Source organism: Notolepis coatsorum (genome assembly GCF_963971535.1).
Source record: "Notolepis coatsorum genome assembly, chromosome: 5".
NCBI lineage: Eukaryota > Metazoa > Chordata > Actinopteri > Aulopiformes > Paralepididae > Notolepis > Notolepis coatsorum.
Window position 1 is genome coordinate 128,746,929 of NC_140169.1, and position 19,661 is coordinate 128,766,589.

The 19,661-nt window shown below is 43.8% G+C and overlaps 1 protein-coding gene across 2 annotated transcripts in view; it reads left to right on the forward strand.

Moving 5' to 3' along the window:
- The first annotated feature begins 11,706 nt into the window (after window positions 1-11,706).
- Window positions 11,707-19,661, forward strand: part of xrn2 (5'-3' exoribonuclease 2) — a 66,532-nt gene continuing 58,577 nt past the window's right edge. For both annotated transcript variants that reach the window (XM_084314658.1, XM_084314659.1), the window contains exons 1-2: window positions 11,707-11,937; window positions 13,839-13,966. In XM_084314658.1, coding sequence (XP_084170784.1) covers window positions 11,863-11,937; window positions 13,839-13,966 — 203 coding nt within the window. In that variant the 5' untranslated portion in view covers window positions 11,707-11,862. The remainder of the gene's footprint in view (window positions 11,938-13,838; window positions 13,967-19,661) is intronic.

Sequence of the window (19,661 nt, forward strand, 5' to 3'; positions counted from 1 at the left end):
TAATAAAGAAAAGAGTAATTCAATATTTCAATCGTTTGATAGCCCTAATTATAACATCTGGGGAAATGGGGGAAAATAGGAAATGGTCCAATTTCACTATTATTTCATAATGAGAGAATATATAATAATTACTATTAGGTTGAACTCTCTCCACTATTATCTCATCAACTACCATATAGATAGCAATAGAATTTCATATCTTATTCATATCTAACAACAAGTCTGTTAAAATGGGTGTCTATGAGACACATCATTATAAAAATTTGATCATTTAATGGGGTGATCAATTTACCTAATGTTTGTGTGTCAATTTGGAGATCCTTAGGACGAAAACGCACCGCTGGTCAAATACAACATAGTTAGTGATGAATTGAAAATGGGGGACCCTGATGTAAACAAGACGAAAGTCTTTCTCTGGTCTGCATCCCCTTAACAATTGTGTGTATTGGGGCGGCTGAGTGGCGCAGTGGACAAGGCGCTCGCCACTAACGCAGGATATGCTGGTATCGAGCCCAGCTCTCTGCGTTGTTACCGGCTTGGCCAGTCGTCATACTAACACAATTGGCAGTGTTAGGGGTGGGAAAGCCGGTGGGTGGGGATTGGACGTTGTGGACAGCGACTCCTACAGGTCAGTTGGTGCGCCTGTACAGCAGAATTAGGAAGTATCGGGGGCAGCGTGAGCCTCCCACGCGTTACTCCTCGCCACTGAGAGATCGCGCTGTTCAGGTGAAAAGATGCGACAGCTGCCTCCTCGTGTACCGGAGGGGACACGTGATGCAAGGCTTGGTCCTCACTGCAGCCGACCAGTGGGAGGCATAGTCTAGCAACGTTCGAGACAGGGGAGGGGAGAATTGAAGGGAGAATTGGCGAGGCGAAATTGGGATGGGAGAAAAAAAATTTAAATAAGGAGAAAAAGTGGATACAAAAAAGATAATTGTGTGTATTGAGCTGTACTGTATTGTACCCATTCTGCTATCTGTTAATAAAATGTTCAATCAATAAATCAATCAATCAATCAATAGTTCCATGCCAGGGCAGTTGGGACACTATACAACACACGCTAGAAAAGCAGTCCTTCGTGAACCGGATGTAAACGTTGGCCATGATGAACATCGTAACATGTCTTTAGCATCATCTAACCAAAACTGCTGAGTAGCCTCCAGCTGCAACTCCAGAGCGAGCCCCTCACTAGGTGCTGTGGCAGCCACAGAGAGCGCACGCTGATTGGCGGAAGCAGAACAGGTCTTCCTCTATGGTCCTGTTTACGATCACAGGTAAGAATAGAGAACGTACATTTTTCACACATTGCAATACAAAAGTTTACCTTTGAGTGACACCTTCTCTGCTCTCCCCACAGAGATGGCAACCTCCACCCTCCTCTCAGCCCTTGCAACCTCCTTCGACAAGCTCTGTCCCCTCGTTGAGAAACCTGCCCGCTGTTCCCCACCCAGTCCATGGCTGACGGATGCAGTGAGAGAACAAAGACTGAGGTCCTGAGAGTGGCTGAGAGGAAGTATAGAAAGTCACGCCTCACTGCTGACATCGACACATATCATAACCTCTTGTTAACATTCTCCAAAACCATTACTAATGCCAAAGCTTCTTTCTTTCACCAAAGGATCGAGGCCTCTGCCAAGAATCTTCGCAAACGGCATGCTACCATGCTACCATGTCCTCCCTTCTCACTCCCCCCCACACCCCCTCCTCCCTCATCTTTCTCTGCTGAAGACTTCGCGATCTTCTTTGAGGAAAAAGTGGAGAACATCCGCAGCTCCTTCTCCCAACCCCCACCCATTCTAAATACTGAATCGAGAACCTCATCCTTCACTCTGTCATCTTTCTCTCCCATTACAGAAGCCGAGACCCTGACACTGGTAACGTCGAACCGTCCGTCTACATGCCAGCTGGACCAGCTACCCTTCCCACTCCACCAGACCATAGCACCGGACATCCTCCCATTCCTAACTGCAACCATCAACTCCTCACTCAACTCGAGGGTGGTCCCCACCTCCCTAAAACAAGCCAGAGTCACGCCGCTCATAAAAAAACCAACCCTGAACCCCACCGTCATAGGCAACTATCGTCCTGTCTCTCTTCTCTCCTTCCTTTCTAAAACACTTGAACGTGCTGTATCCAACCAACTTACTGCTTATCTCTTACAGAATGACCTCCTAGACCCTAATCAGTCTGGCTTCCGGACTGGCCACTCCACAGAAACGGCCCTCATTGCGGTCACAGAGGCACTTCACTTAGCAAAAGCGAAAGGCCTCTCCTCTGTCCTGATTCTCCTAGATCTATCTGCAGCCTTCGACACAGTCAACCATCAGATCCTCCTCGCGGCCCTAGCAGGAATGGGAGTGGCTGGCTCTGTGCTGACATGGCTGACATCATACCTCAATGACCGCTCCTACCAAGTGTCATGGAGAGGGACCCTATCGGCCACCCGCCCCCTGCGGACGGGTGTCCCCCAGGGTTCGGTCCTAGGACCCCTTCTCTTCTCCCTCTACACTAAATCACTGGGTAACATTATCACGTCTCATGGCTTCTCATATCATTGTTATGCCGTTGATACTCAACTCTTCCTCTCCTTCCCTCCCTCAGATATCCACGTCTCTGAGCGGATCTCGGCCTGTCTGTCCGACATCTCCGCCTGGATGACGACCATTGCTCCACCTGCCGGCCAAATCCTCCCCCCTGACCGACCTTTCCATCACAGTCGAGAATGCAGCTGTGACCGAATCCCTGATCGCCAAGAACCTTGGTGTTGTCCTCGACGACCAGTTGAACTTCTCTGCTCACATTGCAGCGACAACCAGAACCTGTAGATTCCTCCTGAGCAATTTCAGAAGGATCCGCCCCTTCCTGACAAAAGAAGCCACCCAACTCCTCGTCCAATCAACAGTCATCTCCTGCCTCGACTACTGCAACGCACTGCTTGCTGGCCTCTCGGCCACTGCCACCAAGCCTCTTCAACTCATTCAGAACGCAGCGGCCCGCCTGATCTCAAACCTACCGAAGTCGGCCCATGTCACCCCACTTCTTAGGGAGCTGCACTGGCTCCCCATTGCTGCACGAATCCGCTTCAAGGCCCTCGACCTAGCATACCGTGCGGCAAAGGGAACCGCTCCCGCCTACCTCCGGTCAATGGTCTCTAACTACACACCCTCAAGACCCCTACGCTCTGCATCTTCTGGCCGCCTCAGACCTACTACTATCCAAGCTCCGGGAGGGTCATCAAAGAGAAGTCGCCTATTCTCAGTCCTTGGCTTGCCCCACAATGGTGGAATGAACTACCCACCCCAGTTAGGACAGCCGAAACCCGTCCAATATTTTGCCGTTGACTAAAGACGCACTTATTCAACCATTATCTGAAGAAAAAAATTATAATATATATATATATATATATATATATATATATATATATATAACCCTAACTAACCTTACTGTCATGCACTTGTCCTAATAAACTAACCTACACTGTAGCACGCAACACTCTGATGAACATTGTTACTCAGCTGATAGAGTTGTACCCTTCCTGATGACTTGTCGTACAGAACTTGTAAGTTGCGTTGGATAAAAGCGTCAGCTAAATGACTAAATGTAAATGTAAATGTATGTACCCAACAGTGATATGTTTTGGTTTTTAACGTGGTGGTACATTATATTACTGCTAATTCTATGATAATTTTGTATTTTTCTATTTATTACTAATAATATTTAATTATATAATTAATTAATTATGTATGTATTGTATTCATTATTATATTATTACTTTTTATCTTCTCCTATATGCATGTATCTTTTGTTAAGCAATTCGAGATGACTTGTAATAAAGTGCTATATAAATAAAATGTATTATGTTGTCCTTTTGTATTGTTTCAGTGAGGTGGAGGAATTTGACCGGAGGATAGACAAACAAATGAAGAAGGAAGGGAGACCATGGCACATTTGGTAGATAGTGCTTTTGCCTACTTCCTACACAATCATAGGTTTGAATATCAGCTCAGGCCATGTTGTTATGCATGGCAAGTTGTGTGTTGGGTCCACTTCAGATTTATGATAACCTTTTAAGAATGTGGAGATGTCCCTACCCTTTCTCAACCTCAGTTTGATCTGTGGTGATGAGCGGCCAATTTCTTGTGTGCAACAGAAATATTACTTGTCCTATTATTGTCCCTTATTTGAAGAGATTAATGCACAAGAGCTGTACTGGCCTAACAGAAATTATGTTTGTGCTTTCTTCTAGATAACGCCATTCAACCATGGGACTGGTTCTCGGCAATGAAAATAAAAAATGTTTTACAAATTGCTGAAAACACTGGTGTCGACTGATTTCTTCTGCAGTTTATTATTGCATTTACATGTAGATAGAACTAAACAAATGCGTTGACTCTTGACAAGCGCGCAGTGATTCAGTATTGACATTACTAAATGAGATGTCATGCTAATATGTCATGTTCTACAGTAGGACTTACTCTATAATTATAAATAAATATACTATTGAATGGGTCAGCAATGGTGCAGATGCAATGCCGACGTTTAGCTGTTTTGCATATGGCCCTCGTCGTTTTGCACATGCCTCATTCGCCCTATAAGGAGCTGGTGGGACATGTCTGTATGCAAATTCAGGTGAACGCGAACGCGCTTTGCAGTTTAAGAATGAGCATATCTTTCCACTCCCATGTTGATAATCAGGTGCACTGTGCCATTAATATGCGATTATTCACAGTTAACTATATGGACAATCGAATTAATGAATGATCTTTATTGTCATTGTCACAATGTTACAACGAAATTTTAAATGCAGCCCTATAGCAGTCACACAGTCCTATAGATAATAAAAACACAGTCCTAAAACACAGTATTAAAATAATAAAGAAAAGAGTAATTCAATATTTCAATCGTTTGATAGCCCTAATTATAACATCTGGGGAAATGGGGGAAAATAGGAAATGGTCCAATTTCACTATTATTTCATAATGAGAGAATATATAATAATTACTATTAGGTTGAACTCTCTCCACTATTATCTCATCAACTACCATATAGATAGCAATAGAATTTCATATCTTATTCATATCTAACAACAAGTCTGTTAAAATGGGTGTCTATGAGACACATCATTATAAAAATTTGATCATTTAATGGGGTGATCAATTTACCTAATGTTTGTGTGTCAATTTGGAGATCCTTAGGACGAAAACGCACCGCTGGTCAAATACAACATAGTTAGTGATGAATTGAAAATGGGGGACCCTGATGTAAACAAGACGAAAGTCTTTCTCTGGTCTGCATCCCCTTAACAATTGTGTGTATTGGGGCGGCTGAGTGGCGCAGTGGACAAGGCGCTCGCCACTAACGCAGGATATGCTGGTATCGAGCCCAGCTCTCTGCGTTGTTACCGGCTTGGCCAGTCGTCATACTAACACAATTGGCAGTGTTAGGGGTGGGAAAGCCGGTGGGTGGGGATTGGACGTTGTGGACAGCGACTCCTACAGGTCAGTTGGTGCGCCTGTACAGCAGAATTAGGAAGTATCGGGGGCAGCGTGAGCCTCCCACGCGTTACTCCTCGCCACTGAGAGATCGCGCTGTTCAGGTGAAAAGATGCGACAGCTGCCTCCTCGTGTACCGGAGGGGACACGTGATGCAAGGCTTGGTCCTCACTGCAGCCGACCAGTGGGAGGCATAGTCTAGCAACGTTCGAGACAGGGGAGGGGAGAATTGAAGGGAGAATTGGCGAGGCGAAATTGGGATGGGAGAAAAAAAATTTAAATAAGGAGAAAAAGTGGATACAAAAAAGATAATTGTGTGTATTGAGCTGTACTGTATTGTACCCATTCTGCTATCTGTTAATAAAATGTTCAATCAATAAATCAATCAATCAATCAATAGTTCCATGCCAGGGCAGTTGGGACACTATACAACACACGCTAGAAAAGCAGTCCTTCGTGAACCGGATGTAAACGTTGGCCATGATGAACATCGTAACATGTCTTTAGCATCATCTAACCAAAACTGCTGAGTAGCCTCCAGCTGCAACTCCAGAGCGAGCCCCTCACTAGGTGCTGTGGCAGCCACAGAGAGCGCACGCTGATTGGCGGAAGCAGAACAGGTCTTCCTCTATGGTCCTGTTTACGATCACAGGTAAGAATAGAGAACGTACATTTTTCACACATTGCAATACAAAAGTTTACCTTTGAGTGACACCTTCTCTGCTCTCCCCACAGAGATGGCAACCTCCACCCTCCTCTCAGCCCTTGCAACCTCCTTCGACAAGCTCTGTCCCCTCGTTGAGAAACCTGCCCGCTGTTCCCCACCCAGTCCATGGCTGACGGATGCAGTGAGAGAACAAAGACTGAGGTCCTGAGAGTGGCTGAGAGGAAGTATAGAAAGTCACGCCTCACTGCTGACATCGACACATATCATAACCTCTTGTTAACATTCTCCAAAACCATTACTAATGCCAAAGCTTCTTTCTTTCACCAAAGGATCGAGGCCTCTGCCAAGAATCTTCGCAAACGGCATGCTACCATGCTACCATGTCCTCCCTTCTCACTCCCCCCCACACCCCCTCCTCCCTCATCTTTCTCTGCTGAAGACTTCGCGATCTTCTTTGAGGAAAAAGTGGAGAACATCCGCAGCTCCTTCTCCCAACCCCCACCCATTCTAAATACTGAATCGAGAACCTCATCCTTCACTCTGTCATCTTTCTCTCCCATTACAGAAGCCGAGACCCTGACACTGGTAACGTCGAACCGTCCGTCTACATGCCAGCTGGACCAGCTACCCTTCCCACTCCACCAGACCATAGCACCGGACATCCTCCCATTCCTAACTGCAACCATCAACTCCTCACTCAACTCGAGGGTGGTCCCCACCTCCCTAAAACAAGCCAGAGTCACGCCGCTCATAAAAAAACCAACCCTGAACCCCACCGTCATAGGCAACTATCGTCCTGTCTCTCTTCTCTCCTTCCTTTCTAAAACACTTGAACGTGCTGTATCCAACCAACTTACTGCTTATCTCTTACAGAATGACCTCCTAGACCCTAATCAGTCTGGCTTCCGGACTGGCCACTCCACAGAAACGGCCCTCATTGCGGTCACAGAGGCACTTCACTTAGCAAAAGCGAAAGGCCTCTCCTCTGTCCTGATTCTCCTAGATCTATCTGCAGCCTTCGACACAGTCAACCATCAGATCCTCCTCGCGGCCCTAGCAGGAATGGGAGTGGCTGGCTCTGTGCTGACATGGCTGACATCATACCTCAATGACCGCTCCTACCAAGTGTCATGGAGAGGGACCCTATCGGCCACCCGCCCCCTGCGGACGGGTGTCCCCCAGGGTTCGGTCCTAGGACCCCTTCTCTTCTCCCTCTACACTAAATCACTGGGTAACATTATCACGTCTCATGGCTTCTCATATCATTGTTATGCCGTTGATACTCAACTCTTCCTCTCCTTCCCTCCCTCAGATATCCACGTCTCTGAGCGGATCTCGGCCTGTCTGTCCGACATCTCCGCCTGGATGACGACCATTGCTCCACCTGCCGGCCAAATCCTCCCCCCTGACCGACCTTTCCATCACAGTCGAGAATGCAGCTGTGACCGAATCCCTGATCGCCAAGAACCTTGGTGTTGTCCTCGACGACCAGTTGAACTTCTCTGCTCACATTGCAGCGACAACCAGAACCTGTAGATTCCTCCTGAGCAATTTCAGAAGGATCCGCCCCTTCCTGACAAAAGAAGCCACCCAACTCCTCGTCCAATCAACAGTCATCTCCTGCCTCGACTACTGCAACGCACTGCTTGCTGGCCTCTCGGCCACTGCCACCAAGCCTCTTCAACTCATTCAGAACGCAGCGGCCCGCCTGATCTCAAACCTACCGAAGTCGGCCCATGTCACCCCACTTCTTAGGGAGCTGCACTGGCTCCCCATTGCTGCACGAATCCGCTTCAAGGCCCTCGACCTAGCATACCGTGCGGCAAAGGGAACCGCTCCCGCCTACCTCCGGTCAATGGTCTCTAACTACACACCCTCAAGACCCCTACGCTCTGCATCTTCTGGCCGCCTCAGACCTACTACTATCCAAGCTCCGGGAGGGTCATCAAAGAGAAGTCGCCTATTCTCAGTCCTTGGCTTGCCCCACAATGGTGGAATGAACTACCCACCCCAGTTAGGACAGCCGAAACCCGTCCAATATTTTGCCGTTGACTAAAGACGCACTTATTCAACCATTATCTGAAGAAAAAAATTATAATATATATATATATATATATATATATATATATAACCCTAACTAACCTTACTGTCATGCACTTGTCCTAATAAACTAACCTACACTGTAGCACGCAACACTCTGATGAACATTGTTACTCAGCTGATAGAGTTGTACCCTTCCTGATGACTTGTCGTACAGAACTTGTAAGTTGCGTTGGATAAAAGCGTCAGCTAAATGACTAAATGTAAATGTAAATGTATGTACCCAACAGTGATATGTTTTGGTTTTTAACGTGGTGGTACATTATATTACTGCTAATTCTATGATAATTTTGTATTTTTCTATTTATTACTAATAATATTTAATTATATAATTAATTAATTATGTATGTATTGTATTCATTATTATATTATTACTTTTTATCTTCTCCTATATGCATGTATCTTTTGTTAAGCAATTCGAGATGACTTGTAATAAAGTGCTATATAAATAAAATGTATTATGTTGTCCTTTTGTATTGTTTCAGTGAGGTGGAGGAATTTGACCGGAGGATAGACAAACAAATGAAGAAGGAAGGGAGACCATGGCACATTTGGTAGATAGTGCTTTTGCCTACTTCCTACACAATCATAGGTTTGAATATCAGCTCAGGCCATGTTGTTATGCATGGCAAGTTGTGTGTTGGGTCCACTTCAGATTTATGATAACCTTTTAAGAATGTGGAGATGTCCCTACCCTTTCTCAACCTCAGTTTGATCTGTGGTGATGAGCGGCCAATTTCTTGTGTGCAACAGAAATATTACTTGTCCTATTATTGTCCCTTATTTGAAGAGATTAATGCACAAGAGCTGTACTGGCCTAACAGAAATTATGTTTGTGCTTTCTTCTAGATAACGCCATTCAACCATGGGACTGGTTCTCGGCAATGAAAATAAAAAATGTTTTACAAATTGCTGAAAACACTGGTGTCGACTGATTTCTTCTGCAGTTTATTATTGCATTTACATGTTGAAATAACTATCGCTTAGATCAATAACACTTGTTACCTAAAAGCTGTAAATAGTTATGTAATGCCATTAGATTTGAAACACATTTTAGCATTACAACCCAATAACTGAACTATGTTTGTATTTGTTACCCCAGTGTCTCAAAATACTGAGGATAAGATGTAACACCATTAACCTCTTATCTATGGATCTCATGGAATGTATTCCCAGTGTCAGAAATATAGACTTGAGTCAATTGTAATGAACCAAAGGAGAATATCAATTCTATTTTAATTTTTTTAATGTTGTCATCTTTGACGGTGAATAACACCATGCTAAAATTGACCAGACATGGAAAATCATTCAACACCTTCTTGAGATCACGTGTACAAAAAAATCTAAGTAAATGAATAAAGGGAAGATGATTAAACAGAAGGTATTGTAGATTAGCTTAGTCTAATTTGCCTTAGATTAGTAAAAAGAGATCATAATCACAATCATCAAATCACAATCATCAAAATATATACATCCGAAGGGGAAGAAACTACATTGGTAAACAAGACGGAAGTATTTTACTGTATTGTACCCATTCTGCAATCTGTTAATAAAGTTTTCAATCAATTCCTGGCCGCGACCTCTCTCCAACCGCACGTCTCAACCGAGCTAACTGTACATTGGTAAACAAGACGGAAGTATTTTACTGTATTGTGCCCATTCTCTGCAATCTGTTAATAAAGTTTTCAATCAATCAATTCCTGGCCGCACGTCTCAACCGAGCTTGGTCAAGGGGGAGGGGCTAGGCCCAATGTGGAGTGACTGCGTGATTACGAAACCTAGCCGCATTTCTCGGAGACGCTCTCTGATTGGCCGACGCCTGTTTCTACACTGGTTAAGCTTAGGCACTCTTTCGAAGTATAGGTTAAGGTTAGAGTTTGTCTTAGAGCGTGACGGCAAGTTATTTCGCCGGTTAAGCGTAGGCACTCTTTCGAAGTTGGTTAAGGTTAGAGTTTGTCTTAGAACGCCAGGTAGTTTGCAGGCTGTTTGACGTGAAAATGGGAAGACACAGCTCGTCACGCGATTGGGCAAACGCGTCAGTGGCCAATCAGAGAGCGTCAGTCAGTGCCAATCAGAGAGCGTCTCCGAGAAATGCGGCTAGGTTTCGTAATCACGCGGAGTGACTTCAATCAGCGCTAACTTCCGTATTCTCCGCCAATCAGCGCACGCTCTCTGTGGCTGCCACAGCGCCTAGTGGCGTGATTTTTCCCCGTAGCCTATGTTTGCGAAGATGCTCTCTGATTGGCTAGCCGCGTGCAGCGAAGACCCTCTCTGATTGGTTTAGCGCCGAAGGGTCTCTTCCGCCTTGTACATATATATTCTCTGCTTCAAAGTGGTTATGCTTTGGCCCTCTTTCGAAGTGGGATATGCTTAGAGTTAGGGTTAAGGTTAAGGTTAGGGTTAAGGTTAAGGTTAGGGTACAACATATCAATTGTTTTTGAATATGCGGAACAGACCCTTCGGCGCTAAACCAATCAGAGAGGGTCTTTGCTATACGCGGCTAGCCAATCAGAGAGCGTCTTCGCAAACATAGGGTACGGAAAAAAATCACGCCGCCTAGTGAGGGGCTCGCTGGAGGCTATTGGAACTGCTAAATGCATCTTCTACTGTTTTAATCAAAACATTTTAAATATTTCACGCATTCTCCTATTTTCTAGCTAATTGTTGCGTGACAATATATTGGAAATGGGGGTTCCTGTATTTTTCCGTTGGCATACAACATAATGATGAATTGAAAATGGGGGACCCTGATGTAAACAAGACGAAAGCCTTTCTCTGGTCTGCATCCCCTTAACAATTGTGTGCAGGGGTGTAGCTCCAGATTCTGGGCCCCATGAAAGAATGTTTTTGTAGGCCCCCAGTGTATGCGAGCGCGCGTAAGCGCGCGAGCGAAATTTTTTTTGCCATTTTTTTATTGATGAAAACGCATAATATGGTTTTTACCTATACATTCGGATCAGCAGTTCAGCACCTGCACTGTTGGTGGGTGAGCCTAGTAAAGGATGTCGCATTGCGTTCATCTTCAATGAATGGACCAATGCAATAGTCTACCAAAGCCCCCCCTCTCTCTATATATATCTCACACACACACACACACACACACACACACACACACACACACACACTTCAGAAACAAACATAGTATCAATGAGAGCATCAATAATACACCTGAGTGATGTCTAGTAAAAAAAAAAAAAAAAAAAAAAATGTGGGCCCCCCTCAGTGCTGGGCCCTTGGAATCATCCTAAGCTACCCCCCCCAGCTACGCCCCTGATTGTGTGTATTGAGCTGTGCTGTATTGTACCCATTCTGCAATCTGTTAATAAAATGTTCAATCATTCAATCAATCAATAGTTCCATGCCAGGGCAGTGGGGGCGCTGTGAGCTGTCTTGCGACTTTCGCTATACAACGCACGCTAGAAAAGCAGTCCTTCGTGAACCGGATCATGTAAACGTTGGCCATGATCAACATCGTAACATGTCTTTAGCATCATCTAACCAAAACTGCTAAATGCATCTTCTACTGTTTTAATCAAAACAGTTTTTAATATTTCACGCATTTTCCGATTTTCTAGCTAATTGTTGCGTGATAATATATTGGAAATGGGGGTTCCTGCATTTTTCCGTTGGCTGAGTCGAAAGTATGCGTCAATTGTTGTGCATTGTACTGAGGAGAAGGTACGTAACGTTGGCTTGCTAAAAACCTAGCTAGCCAAGTTCAAGTTTGTTTATTAGTTGTCACAATAAAATACATGTACTTTACGGTGAAATGCTTGGTTCTGTACGAGCCCCTGAGAGTGTGCTTCATACCGCCGGAGCCCACAGAGAGGCGGCCGGACAATGCGGCGCCATTTTTCATACGAGCGGCACTAGCCTCCGTCCGTAGCGTTAAGACACCAATTTAGACAAGTCCCTCTAAATAAACGTTTTTTTTTGTGTTATGTAAAATGTATGTTGATGGTTTAGTGCCGTTAGATATTTTATATTGATCCAACTGCTGCAGACAAGCCCCCCCATCAACACGGCCAAATTAGCATAATCATTCCCGGTTTATACACGTAAACACGTATCCTCTGAGCTCCTAGGGTACTTGTAAAACGACTCGATAGCTTTAAATTCGCTTATACATTTTAGAGTTAAATGGCGAGTTAAAAAAACACACGGATATTTTCCTTTTTGAAGTAGTGAGCGGAGCTCCATTGTTTAATAACGTTACGGCAGAACGTTGACCTCGCGAGGCTACTGTTAGCTAGGTGAGCTAGCACGCGCTGTGAGCTCCCGTTAGCTAGGTGAGCTAGCACGCGCTGTGAGCTACCGTTAGCTAGGTGAGCTAGCACGCGCTGTGAGCTACCGTTAGCTAGGTGAGCTAGCACGCGTGATGTGAACTTAAAGTAGACACTCAAAACCACTCTGAAACAGGCAACCATTAGCTAATGCAGCATGTAGACAAGCATGTATATGAGCTCCCCATGGCAGGGTTGGGTGGGTTTCTTTATAAATGCATTCCGTTACAATTTGAATTACCTGTTGAAATATGTATTCAGTACACTCACTGACACGAGTGTCTCAATAATGCAAAGTAATGTAATGCGCACTTAAGCGCAAATGCCTTTAAATGAGATGTTAATTGATTCCCCTGGCATTCAAAAAATGCCTCAAGCCTATGGACAGTACATTAGCACAAAGTCCATTTATAAATTCCAAAACGGTATCCTAAAGTCCAGAGCCACAGCGTCCATAACTGCAGTTTTAGATTATTTCCCCCCATTTAGGCGAACAGGAGAGGGAGAGACTGTAAAACGTCCTGTTTACTGTACAAACGTATATCAAGTTTGTTTATTAGTTGTCACAATAAAATACATGTACTTTACGGTGAAATGCTTGGTTCTGTATGAGCCCCCGCCCCCCAGTGAGAGTTAGTTCATAGTAATACAGTAAAAAAAAAACACTACCGGTAAGTAAAAGATGAATATACTATACAGCCTGTATTCTATATTGGTCAGTAAATGATGGGAATTAAACTGAAAACGGTGACCAGTTTTAATGATAACCATGGTCAAATTCCCTGACTGTTAGTAATACTAAATTGTAATTATTGAAAAGAGAAAAAAAAACGTGTTTGATTACAGTGCTTTTATAAACTCTGTACTGTCCACCATCAACCAAGGACATTAGTCTCCCAGAAAAAATGGTTTGTAAGAGTGCTGAGGGAAACTTGATCAAAGATCTTTTTTAAGTGCAGGTGCATTGATGATTATTCATAGAAACATGACCGTACTTTTCTAAATATACTGACTGGAGCCAAGCTGTTAGTAGATGCAAGTGCTTTGGACTTTTATTTTGAAGAACAGAACAAATTTCACATGCACGCTATAGTACTCTACAGCGAGCGAGAATAAAAGACTTGGCGCAGGTAAATTCAGGAGGGTCTACTGGCTAATACTGATTCCGTGTGCCTTGCTATGCATCACCTGAGAACTGTAGAGGGGTGGAGGTCATGTTGATTGTAAATAAAGCAGTATGGTAATGTAACATAACATGGCGATAAATGTTGATCATGTTCTCTCTTATTTTTACAGTCCAAGGAATGCAATGGAGTACGCATTCCTGTTGATACCAGCAAGCCAAACCCCAATGAAGTGGAATTCGACAATTTGTATTTGGACATGAACGGGATTATTCACCCATGCACGCATCCTGAAAACGAGTTAGTCCCTGTCTGTTGTTCTTCTTTAGACTAGTATGTTTGAGCATACTAGTACACACTAGGGGTGGAACGGTACGCATTCGAACCGGACACAGTTCGGCACGACCGCCACGGTTCGGGCGGTCGTGCAGGGTATTGTTCGGTTCGCGTGAATATTAAAGGCAACCAACTTGTGTTCAGCTTTTCGTTCAGCGTTTCTCTGATTGGCCACACGGCCAATCAATCCACTAGCACACGCCCTTGCGGCAAGAGAGACGCGGCAGGAGCGCTGGTCGAACCAGCGGTGTTCTGTTGTGTGACTGTACTACAGCGGTGTTCTGTTGTGTGACTGTACTAAACTCTTCCACCACATGACCGACATTTGACATACAGTACACCTCCTATCTATGTTGGGATTATGTTTGGTCATGACAAAACAATAAAAATCGCTACTGTTAGTAATGCTGCCACCACCCACTTCAATGACAGAGCTCTCATATTTGCGAATGCATAAACTATATCTTAAATTATGGCGATGTGTCTAATATGGCTGTCGCGAAGTCATTGATAAGCGACAGCCATATTAGACACATAGCCATAATTTAAGATATAGTTTATGCATTCGCAAAATATGAGAGCGCGCCGCTGTCATTGAAGGGCTTCCTACAACAGAGCACCGCCGCTGCTGCTGCTGAAGCTGTATCAAGCCGGCGGCGGCGCACGGAAGCCGGGGAGAAACCACTGCGTCGCCCCGCTGGCGTTTCAGGCTCAGCAGCCTCCACGGGCGAAATAACATATAACGTTACAGTTCCACACTGATGTACAGTGAGTGTCTAATATGGCTGTTGCGAAGTCATGCCTCTCCCTCTGAAAGCCCATCCACGCTGTGTATCATAGAGACATAGACTGCACTGGGTTTTATCACTGGAGATATATTTCTCACTCACCATAGCATTGTATTTTGCGCCATCTGACAATATCATAATGATGTGTTTTCTATATTATATCCACAATCATTCATCTAAAAAATTGTATGGGCTTTGATTAAACATGTAACCTACGCATTTCATAACTGTATGGGCTTTGTTTATACACGAGTGAATCTGGTAGTTGGTTGTTAAAAACGCGAAACATAATAACGTTACGCTTTCTAGTTCAGCGCATTTCATAACTGTATGGGCTTTGTTTATACACAAGTGAATCTGGTAGTTGGTTGTTAAAAACGCGAAACATAATAACGTTACGCTTTCTAGTTCAGCGCATTTCATAACTGTATGGGCTTTGTTTATACACGAGTGAAACAGCAGCCCAACACAAGTGCGTTGGAACAGCCGCGCTGCCGCTCGCTTGCGCTCCTTGGATTTCATTTGGGACGTGGGACGACTGCGCTTGCCTGCGCGGGGGCGCGGCCAATCAGAGAAAAGCCGAACACAAGTTGGTTGCCTTTAATATTCACGCGTTCGGTTCAGGGGATGCAAAAAAAAATTGGGACGGAGAGGTGAAGCACCGGCTGCTGGCTGCTGCAGCAGGTGCTAGTCAGTTCGTAGAAAGTGCGTGTAAATGACAAGCGCAATATAAATCAATCTTCATTACGACTTTAAAAACATTTGGCATTAACATTACATAGGCGGCAGGCCTACATCTTGCCATAACGTTAGCACGGTTTGTGATGCTACAAGTACAACACACGTTGGTAGCCCGCCAGCTCCAATACAGCCAGTGAAATCATTATCAGACATCAATGAAATGTTACCGTAGCTAGCAGAGGGGTGTCGAAAGACAATGACGTTTATTCAACATCCAAGAAGGCTCAGGGCAATTCCAGCGTTATTACATTCAGAGAGAACATTGGAAACTTAACTTAACATTGACATGGCATCGATTTGAATTGGAAGTATAGTTTACACATTTTAGTTACACTTATTGAGATAAAGATGAGCCTGCAGTAAAATGTTTTGACCTTTTGGATTTTGAGATGGGTGACAAAATACAGCGTTACGGAAATTGACAAGCTTTTCGGACTCACTGAACACATGATACACTCTGTGAATATCTTATTACTATCACTTTGTAGGGAAGGGTTTGAGGTACCCAAAAAGCACATTGAGGAAAACCTGGCATTTCCTCAAGGAATGAATCACAAAAAAGTGCCGTTATGGATGGTACATTTTTGCGTTATGGATGTTACGCGTCTGAAATAGACAAAAAACACTATCAAAAATAGGGCTTTACCCACATGTGTTTGACTTCGGTGGACCATTTTGAGGGTCAAACCAGTCTGGATTCATGTTATAGTCTGAAAAAATTCCAGGAAATGCTGAGAAATGTTCTAGAATGTTTGATTATGACATCATACTGTGACATCACAAATGTTCTAGAATGTATTATGACATCATACTGTGACATCATAAATACTTACTTACTTACTTACTTACATCACAAAAATCACAAAGTCTTAAATAGTTTCAAAATATCAGTCACTTCTGAAAATAAATTACAAAGTATTTGGAAAATAGTTCTTTATTTGATTAACACTTTAATCGCCATGGGTTAAATTCATAATTTACCATCCCTCGCCAGCCCTATTTAACATGGAGAAGTTCCCCTTCTTTGCAGGGCTATAACTTTTTAAATTCTATTGCTAAATTGCCATTATTATGGCCCATTCAATGTCCTATATGTATTGTTCAGGGTGTAGCAACGTTAAACTTTTTCATTCACATATTCATACTAAAATATGGTCTAAAGTATAAGTATGTTTTTATCGTTTTCTGCAGCTTTCTTCAGAACGTGATTTATAGCCCTAAATGCATTATATTGATGATCAAATACAGTTTGGTAGGAATCTGTGTGAGATAAAAAATTTCAACTGGACGTGGTTCTAGAAGTTTCTACGCATCATCTGATGATGACCGGATGGGCGGGGGATCGTTTATAATTCCGTGGGCAGCGTTAGATGATTCATCCAGAGTGGGTCATATGTTCATCAGATCAGTTAGTATAGAAGACGTTAGAAAATAACGCTGAATCTTACCGTGGCTTCCTCGCGCCGCTGGCAGATGAGCGTGGAACAGAATTTTTTCTATTATGGGATGGATTGTATAATAGTATATACGTCCAAATCATGTTTTTTCAAGTTATTTGCACCGATCGATGTTCACTGTGTCAATACGGAGTCTCTCTAACGATAGCGAGTGGCCGGACCACATATGGATGAGCACTACCGGTTCAAAGGTTAATTTCCGGCTGGCGATCTGCCGATCGGCCACCAGATGGCGCTAGAGAGTTGAGAGGAGATCAGCAGTGTGTCTCAGGGCTCCGGAAAGGAAATATGATTTCGATGACAGATTTTTGAAATATTGACATCAAAGACTAGTTACGGCGTCTTCGGCAGAATGAGCATGGCTCGGAATGACGTGAACTTGTCCGCGGCGATCATAGTGTTAACAAAAAAGTGTTTTCTATACAGAGAACAGCAATATCGGTTAAATCAGAAAATGAGTTTTGGAGCAATTCCATGAAAATGTCAACCTCACCATGAAAAAGAAAGTTATAAAAAAATCAAGTCCAATACACTCTGCCTGGACTGGTTCAGAGAAATGGTATCTCCCTCTGTTATCCATGTGAGGATTGAGGTGTTCACGAATCTGATCAAAACTGACCCAGGACTTGTCCTCTTTGGTTGGAAGTGCAGCGGTAAGCTTCCATAAGGGACATGGACATGTGGCGTTTCTGAACCCTCTGCTTGACTCCTTCTCTTATGGTCACTGCATCCTTCATTCCTGGGGCCTGTCTTGAAATGTCGTCCCTGGAATAATACTCATTTACTTTCAGTTTGGTTTCATTTGGGGTTTCTGTGTTTTTTGGGGTGGGTTTCTTGTCACGATACTCGGCAAAACAATAACAAATACACATAGGGGCGACAGTGGCTTGAGAGGTAGAGCAGTCGTCTGGCAATCCGGAGGTTCCCGGTTCGACTCTCGCTCCTCCCGGGCAGCGTGTCGATGTGTCCTTGAGCAAGACACTTAGCCCCTAATTGCTCCCGATGAGCAGGTTGGCACCTTGCATGGTTGCCTCCGCCGTCCGTGTGTGAATGTGTGAGTGAATGGGTAAAATGTGAGTAACAAATTGTAAAGCGCTTTGGATAAAAGCGCTATATAAAAAAGCAGCCATTTACATGTAGGCTGAGCAGACGCGAGGGGGAGATGGCCGACGGCAGCCGATTAGCAGTAGGCTAACATGGACACTGCTCTGCCTAGACAAACAATGTGTGAAAAAGTTGTGTCTGGAAATATGTTGGATTTTAATCAAACAAGGAGTCATAAAATACTTCTGATTTAAATCAAACAAAGGGGTCATAATCGGACTTAACAACACACATTTTTGATAGTGTTTTTTGTCTATTTCAGACGTGTAACATCCATAACGGCACTTCCTTGAGAGGAAATGCCAGGTTTTCCTCAATGTGCTTTTTGGGTACCTCAAACCCTTCCCTACAAATTGATAGTAAACATGTTATTCTTTGAAAAAGATATTCAGAGTTTTCATCATGTGTTCAGTGAGTCCGAAAAACAACTGTTTACTAACTCCAACCGGGACTATTGCTGCTTTTCCACTGCATGTTCAGTGTTTCCCCTACCATTGCCTATCCGTGACACGCGCGCCCTGCGACAACGCTAGTAGTTTTGGGGGGGGCCTACCACCCCCCTTGAAAAAAATCCTAGGGGAAATACTGCGGTTATCAACTCTATTCAATTCCGGTAACATTGGAGTCGAGAAGGTCTGAAGGTAGAGGTACCACACGCTAAATTGTCCGTGCGGTCCCCCAACCCATAGATAGTTCCAACTCACAGAATTATGTTAATCCACCACAGTTTCACAATGACTGTGTTGCACTCAATATTTAAAGGGGACATGCATTATAAATGGCTTTTCTGTGTTTATCATGGTTTTATAGTAATACGGGTTAGTATCAATGGGCCTGTGTCTCTAATTACCATATTGACTCATCAGTCTAGTCTCGAGTTCATGAGATCCTCCCTCACTCAACTAAGGCATAACAAAAAATATTGTTTGTTTCCTGTTGGTTGTCAGTTAAGGCCATGGGTAGGTAGGGAATTTATTAGTGTGGGTGACCTGGTGAAGCCAGGTTGCCACCCACCAGGGTTCGAAATTAACGGGGGCTTGGGGCAAAAGGCCCTCGAAAATTGACCAAATGCCCTCAAATCAGTTAAGGGGGGCAAAAAAAGCCCCTGACAGTTTACTAATTATATACCGTACTTTTCGCACTATAAGCCGCACCTGACTATAAGCCGCAGCAGCTAAATTGAATGATGTGTACATATATAAGCCGCACTGGATTATAAGCCGCAGGTGTTTTAATGTTTAATTACCACATGCAATTAGCATTGGGACACAATACTGTCGGACAAATAACAAGAATTAACTAATTTACAAGTTGTATTAAGTTTAGCAAATAAGGGAACAGATAAATAACATTTCAATGCAGTCAAAAAAGCTATATTTTAGATTTTTACATTTTCGGATTTGGTCACGTCGAGTCACATATAAGCCGCACCGTTATATAAGCCGCAGGGTCGAAAAATGGGGGGAAAAGCCGCGGCTTATAGTCCGAAAAGTACGGTATATAATTATATATATGCTCTACAGTGCGAGCATTTCCCTCGTATTTGCCCCTAATAATGTGTGTGTGCAA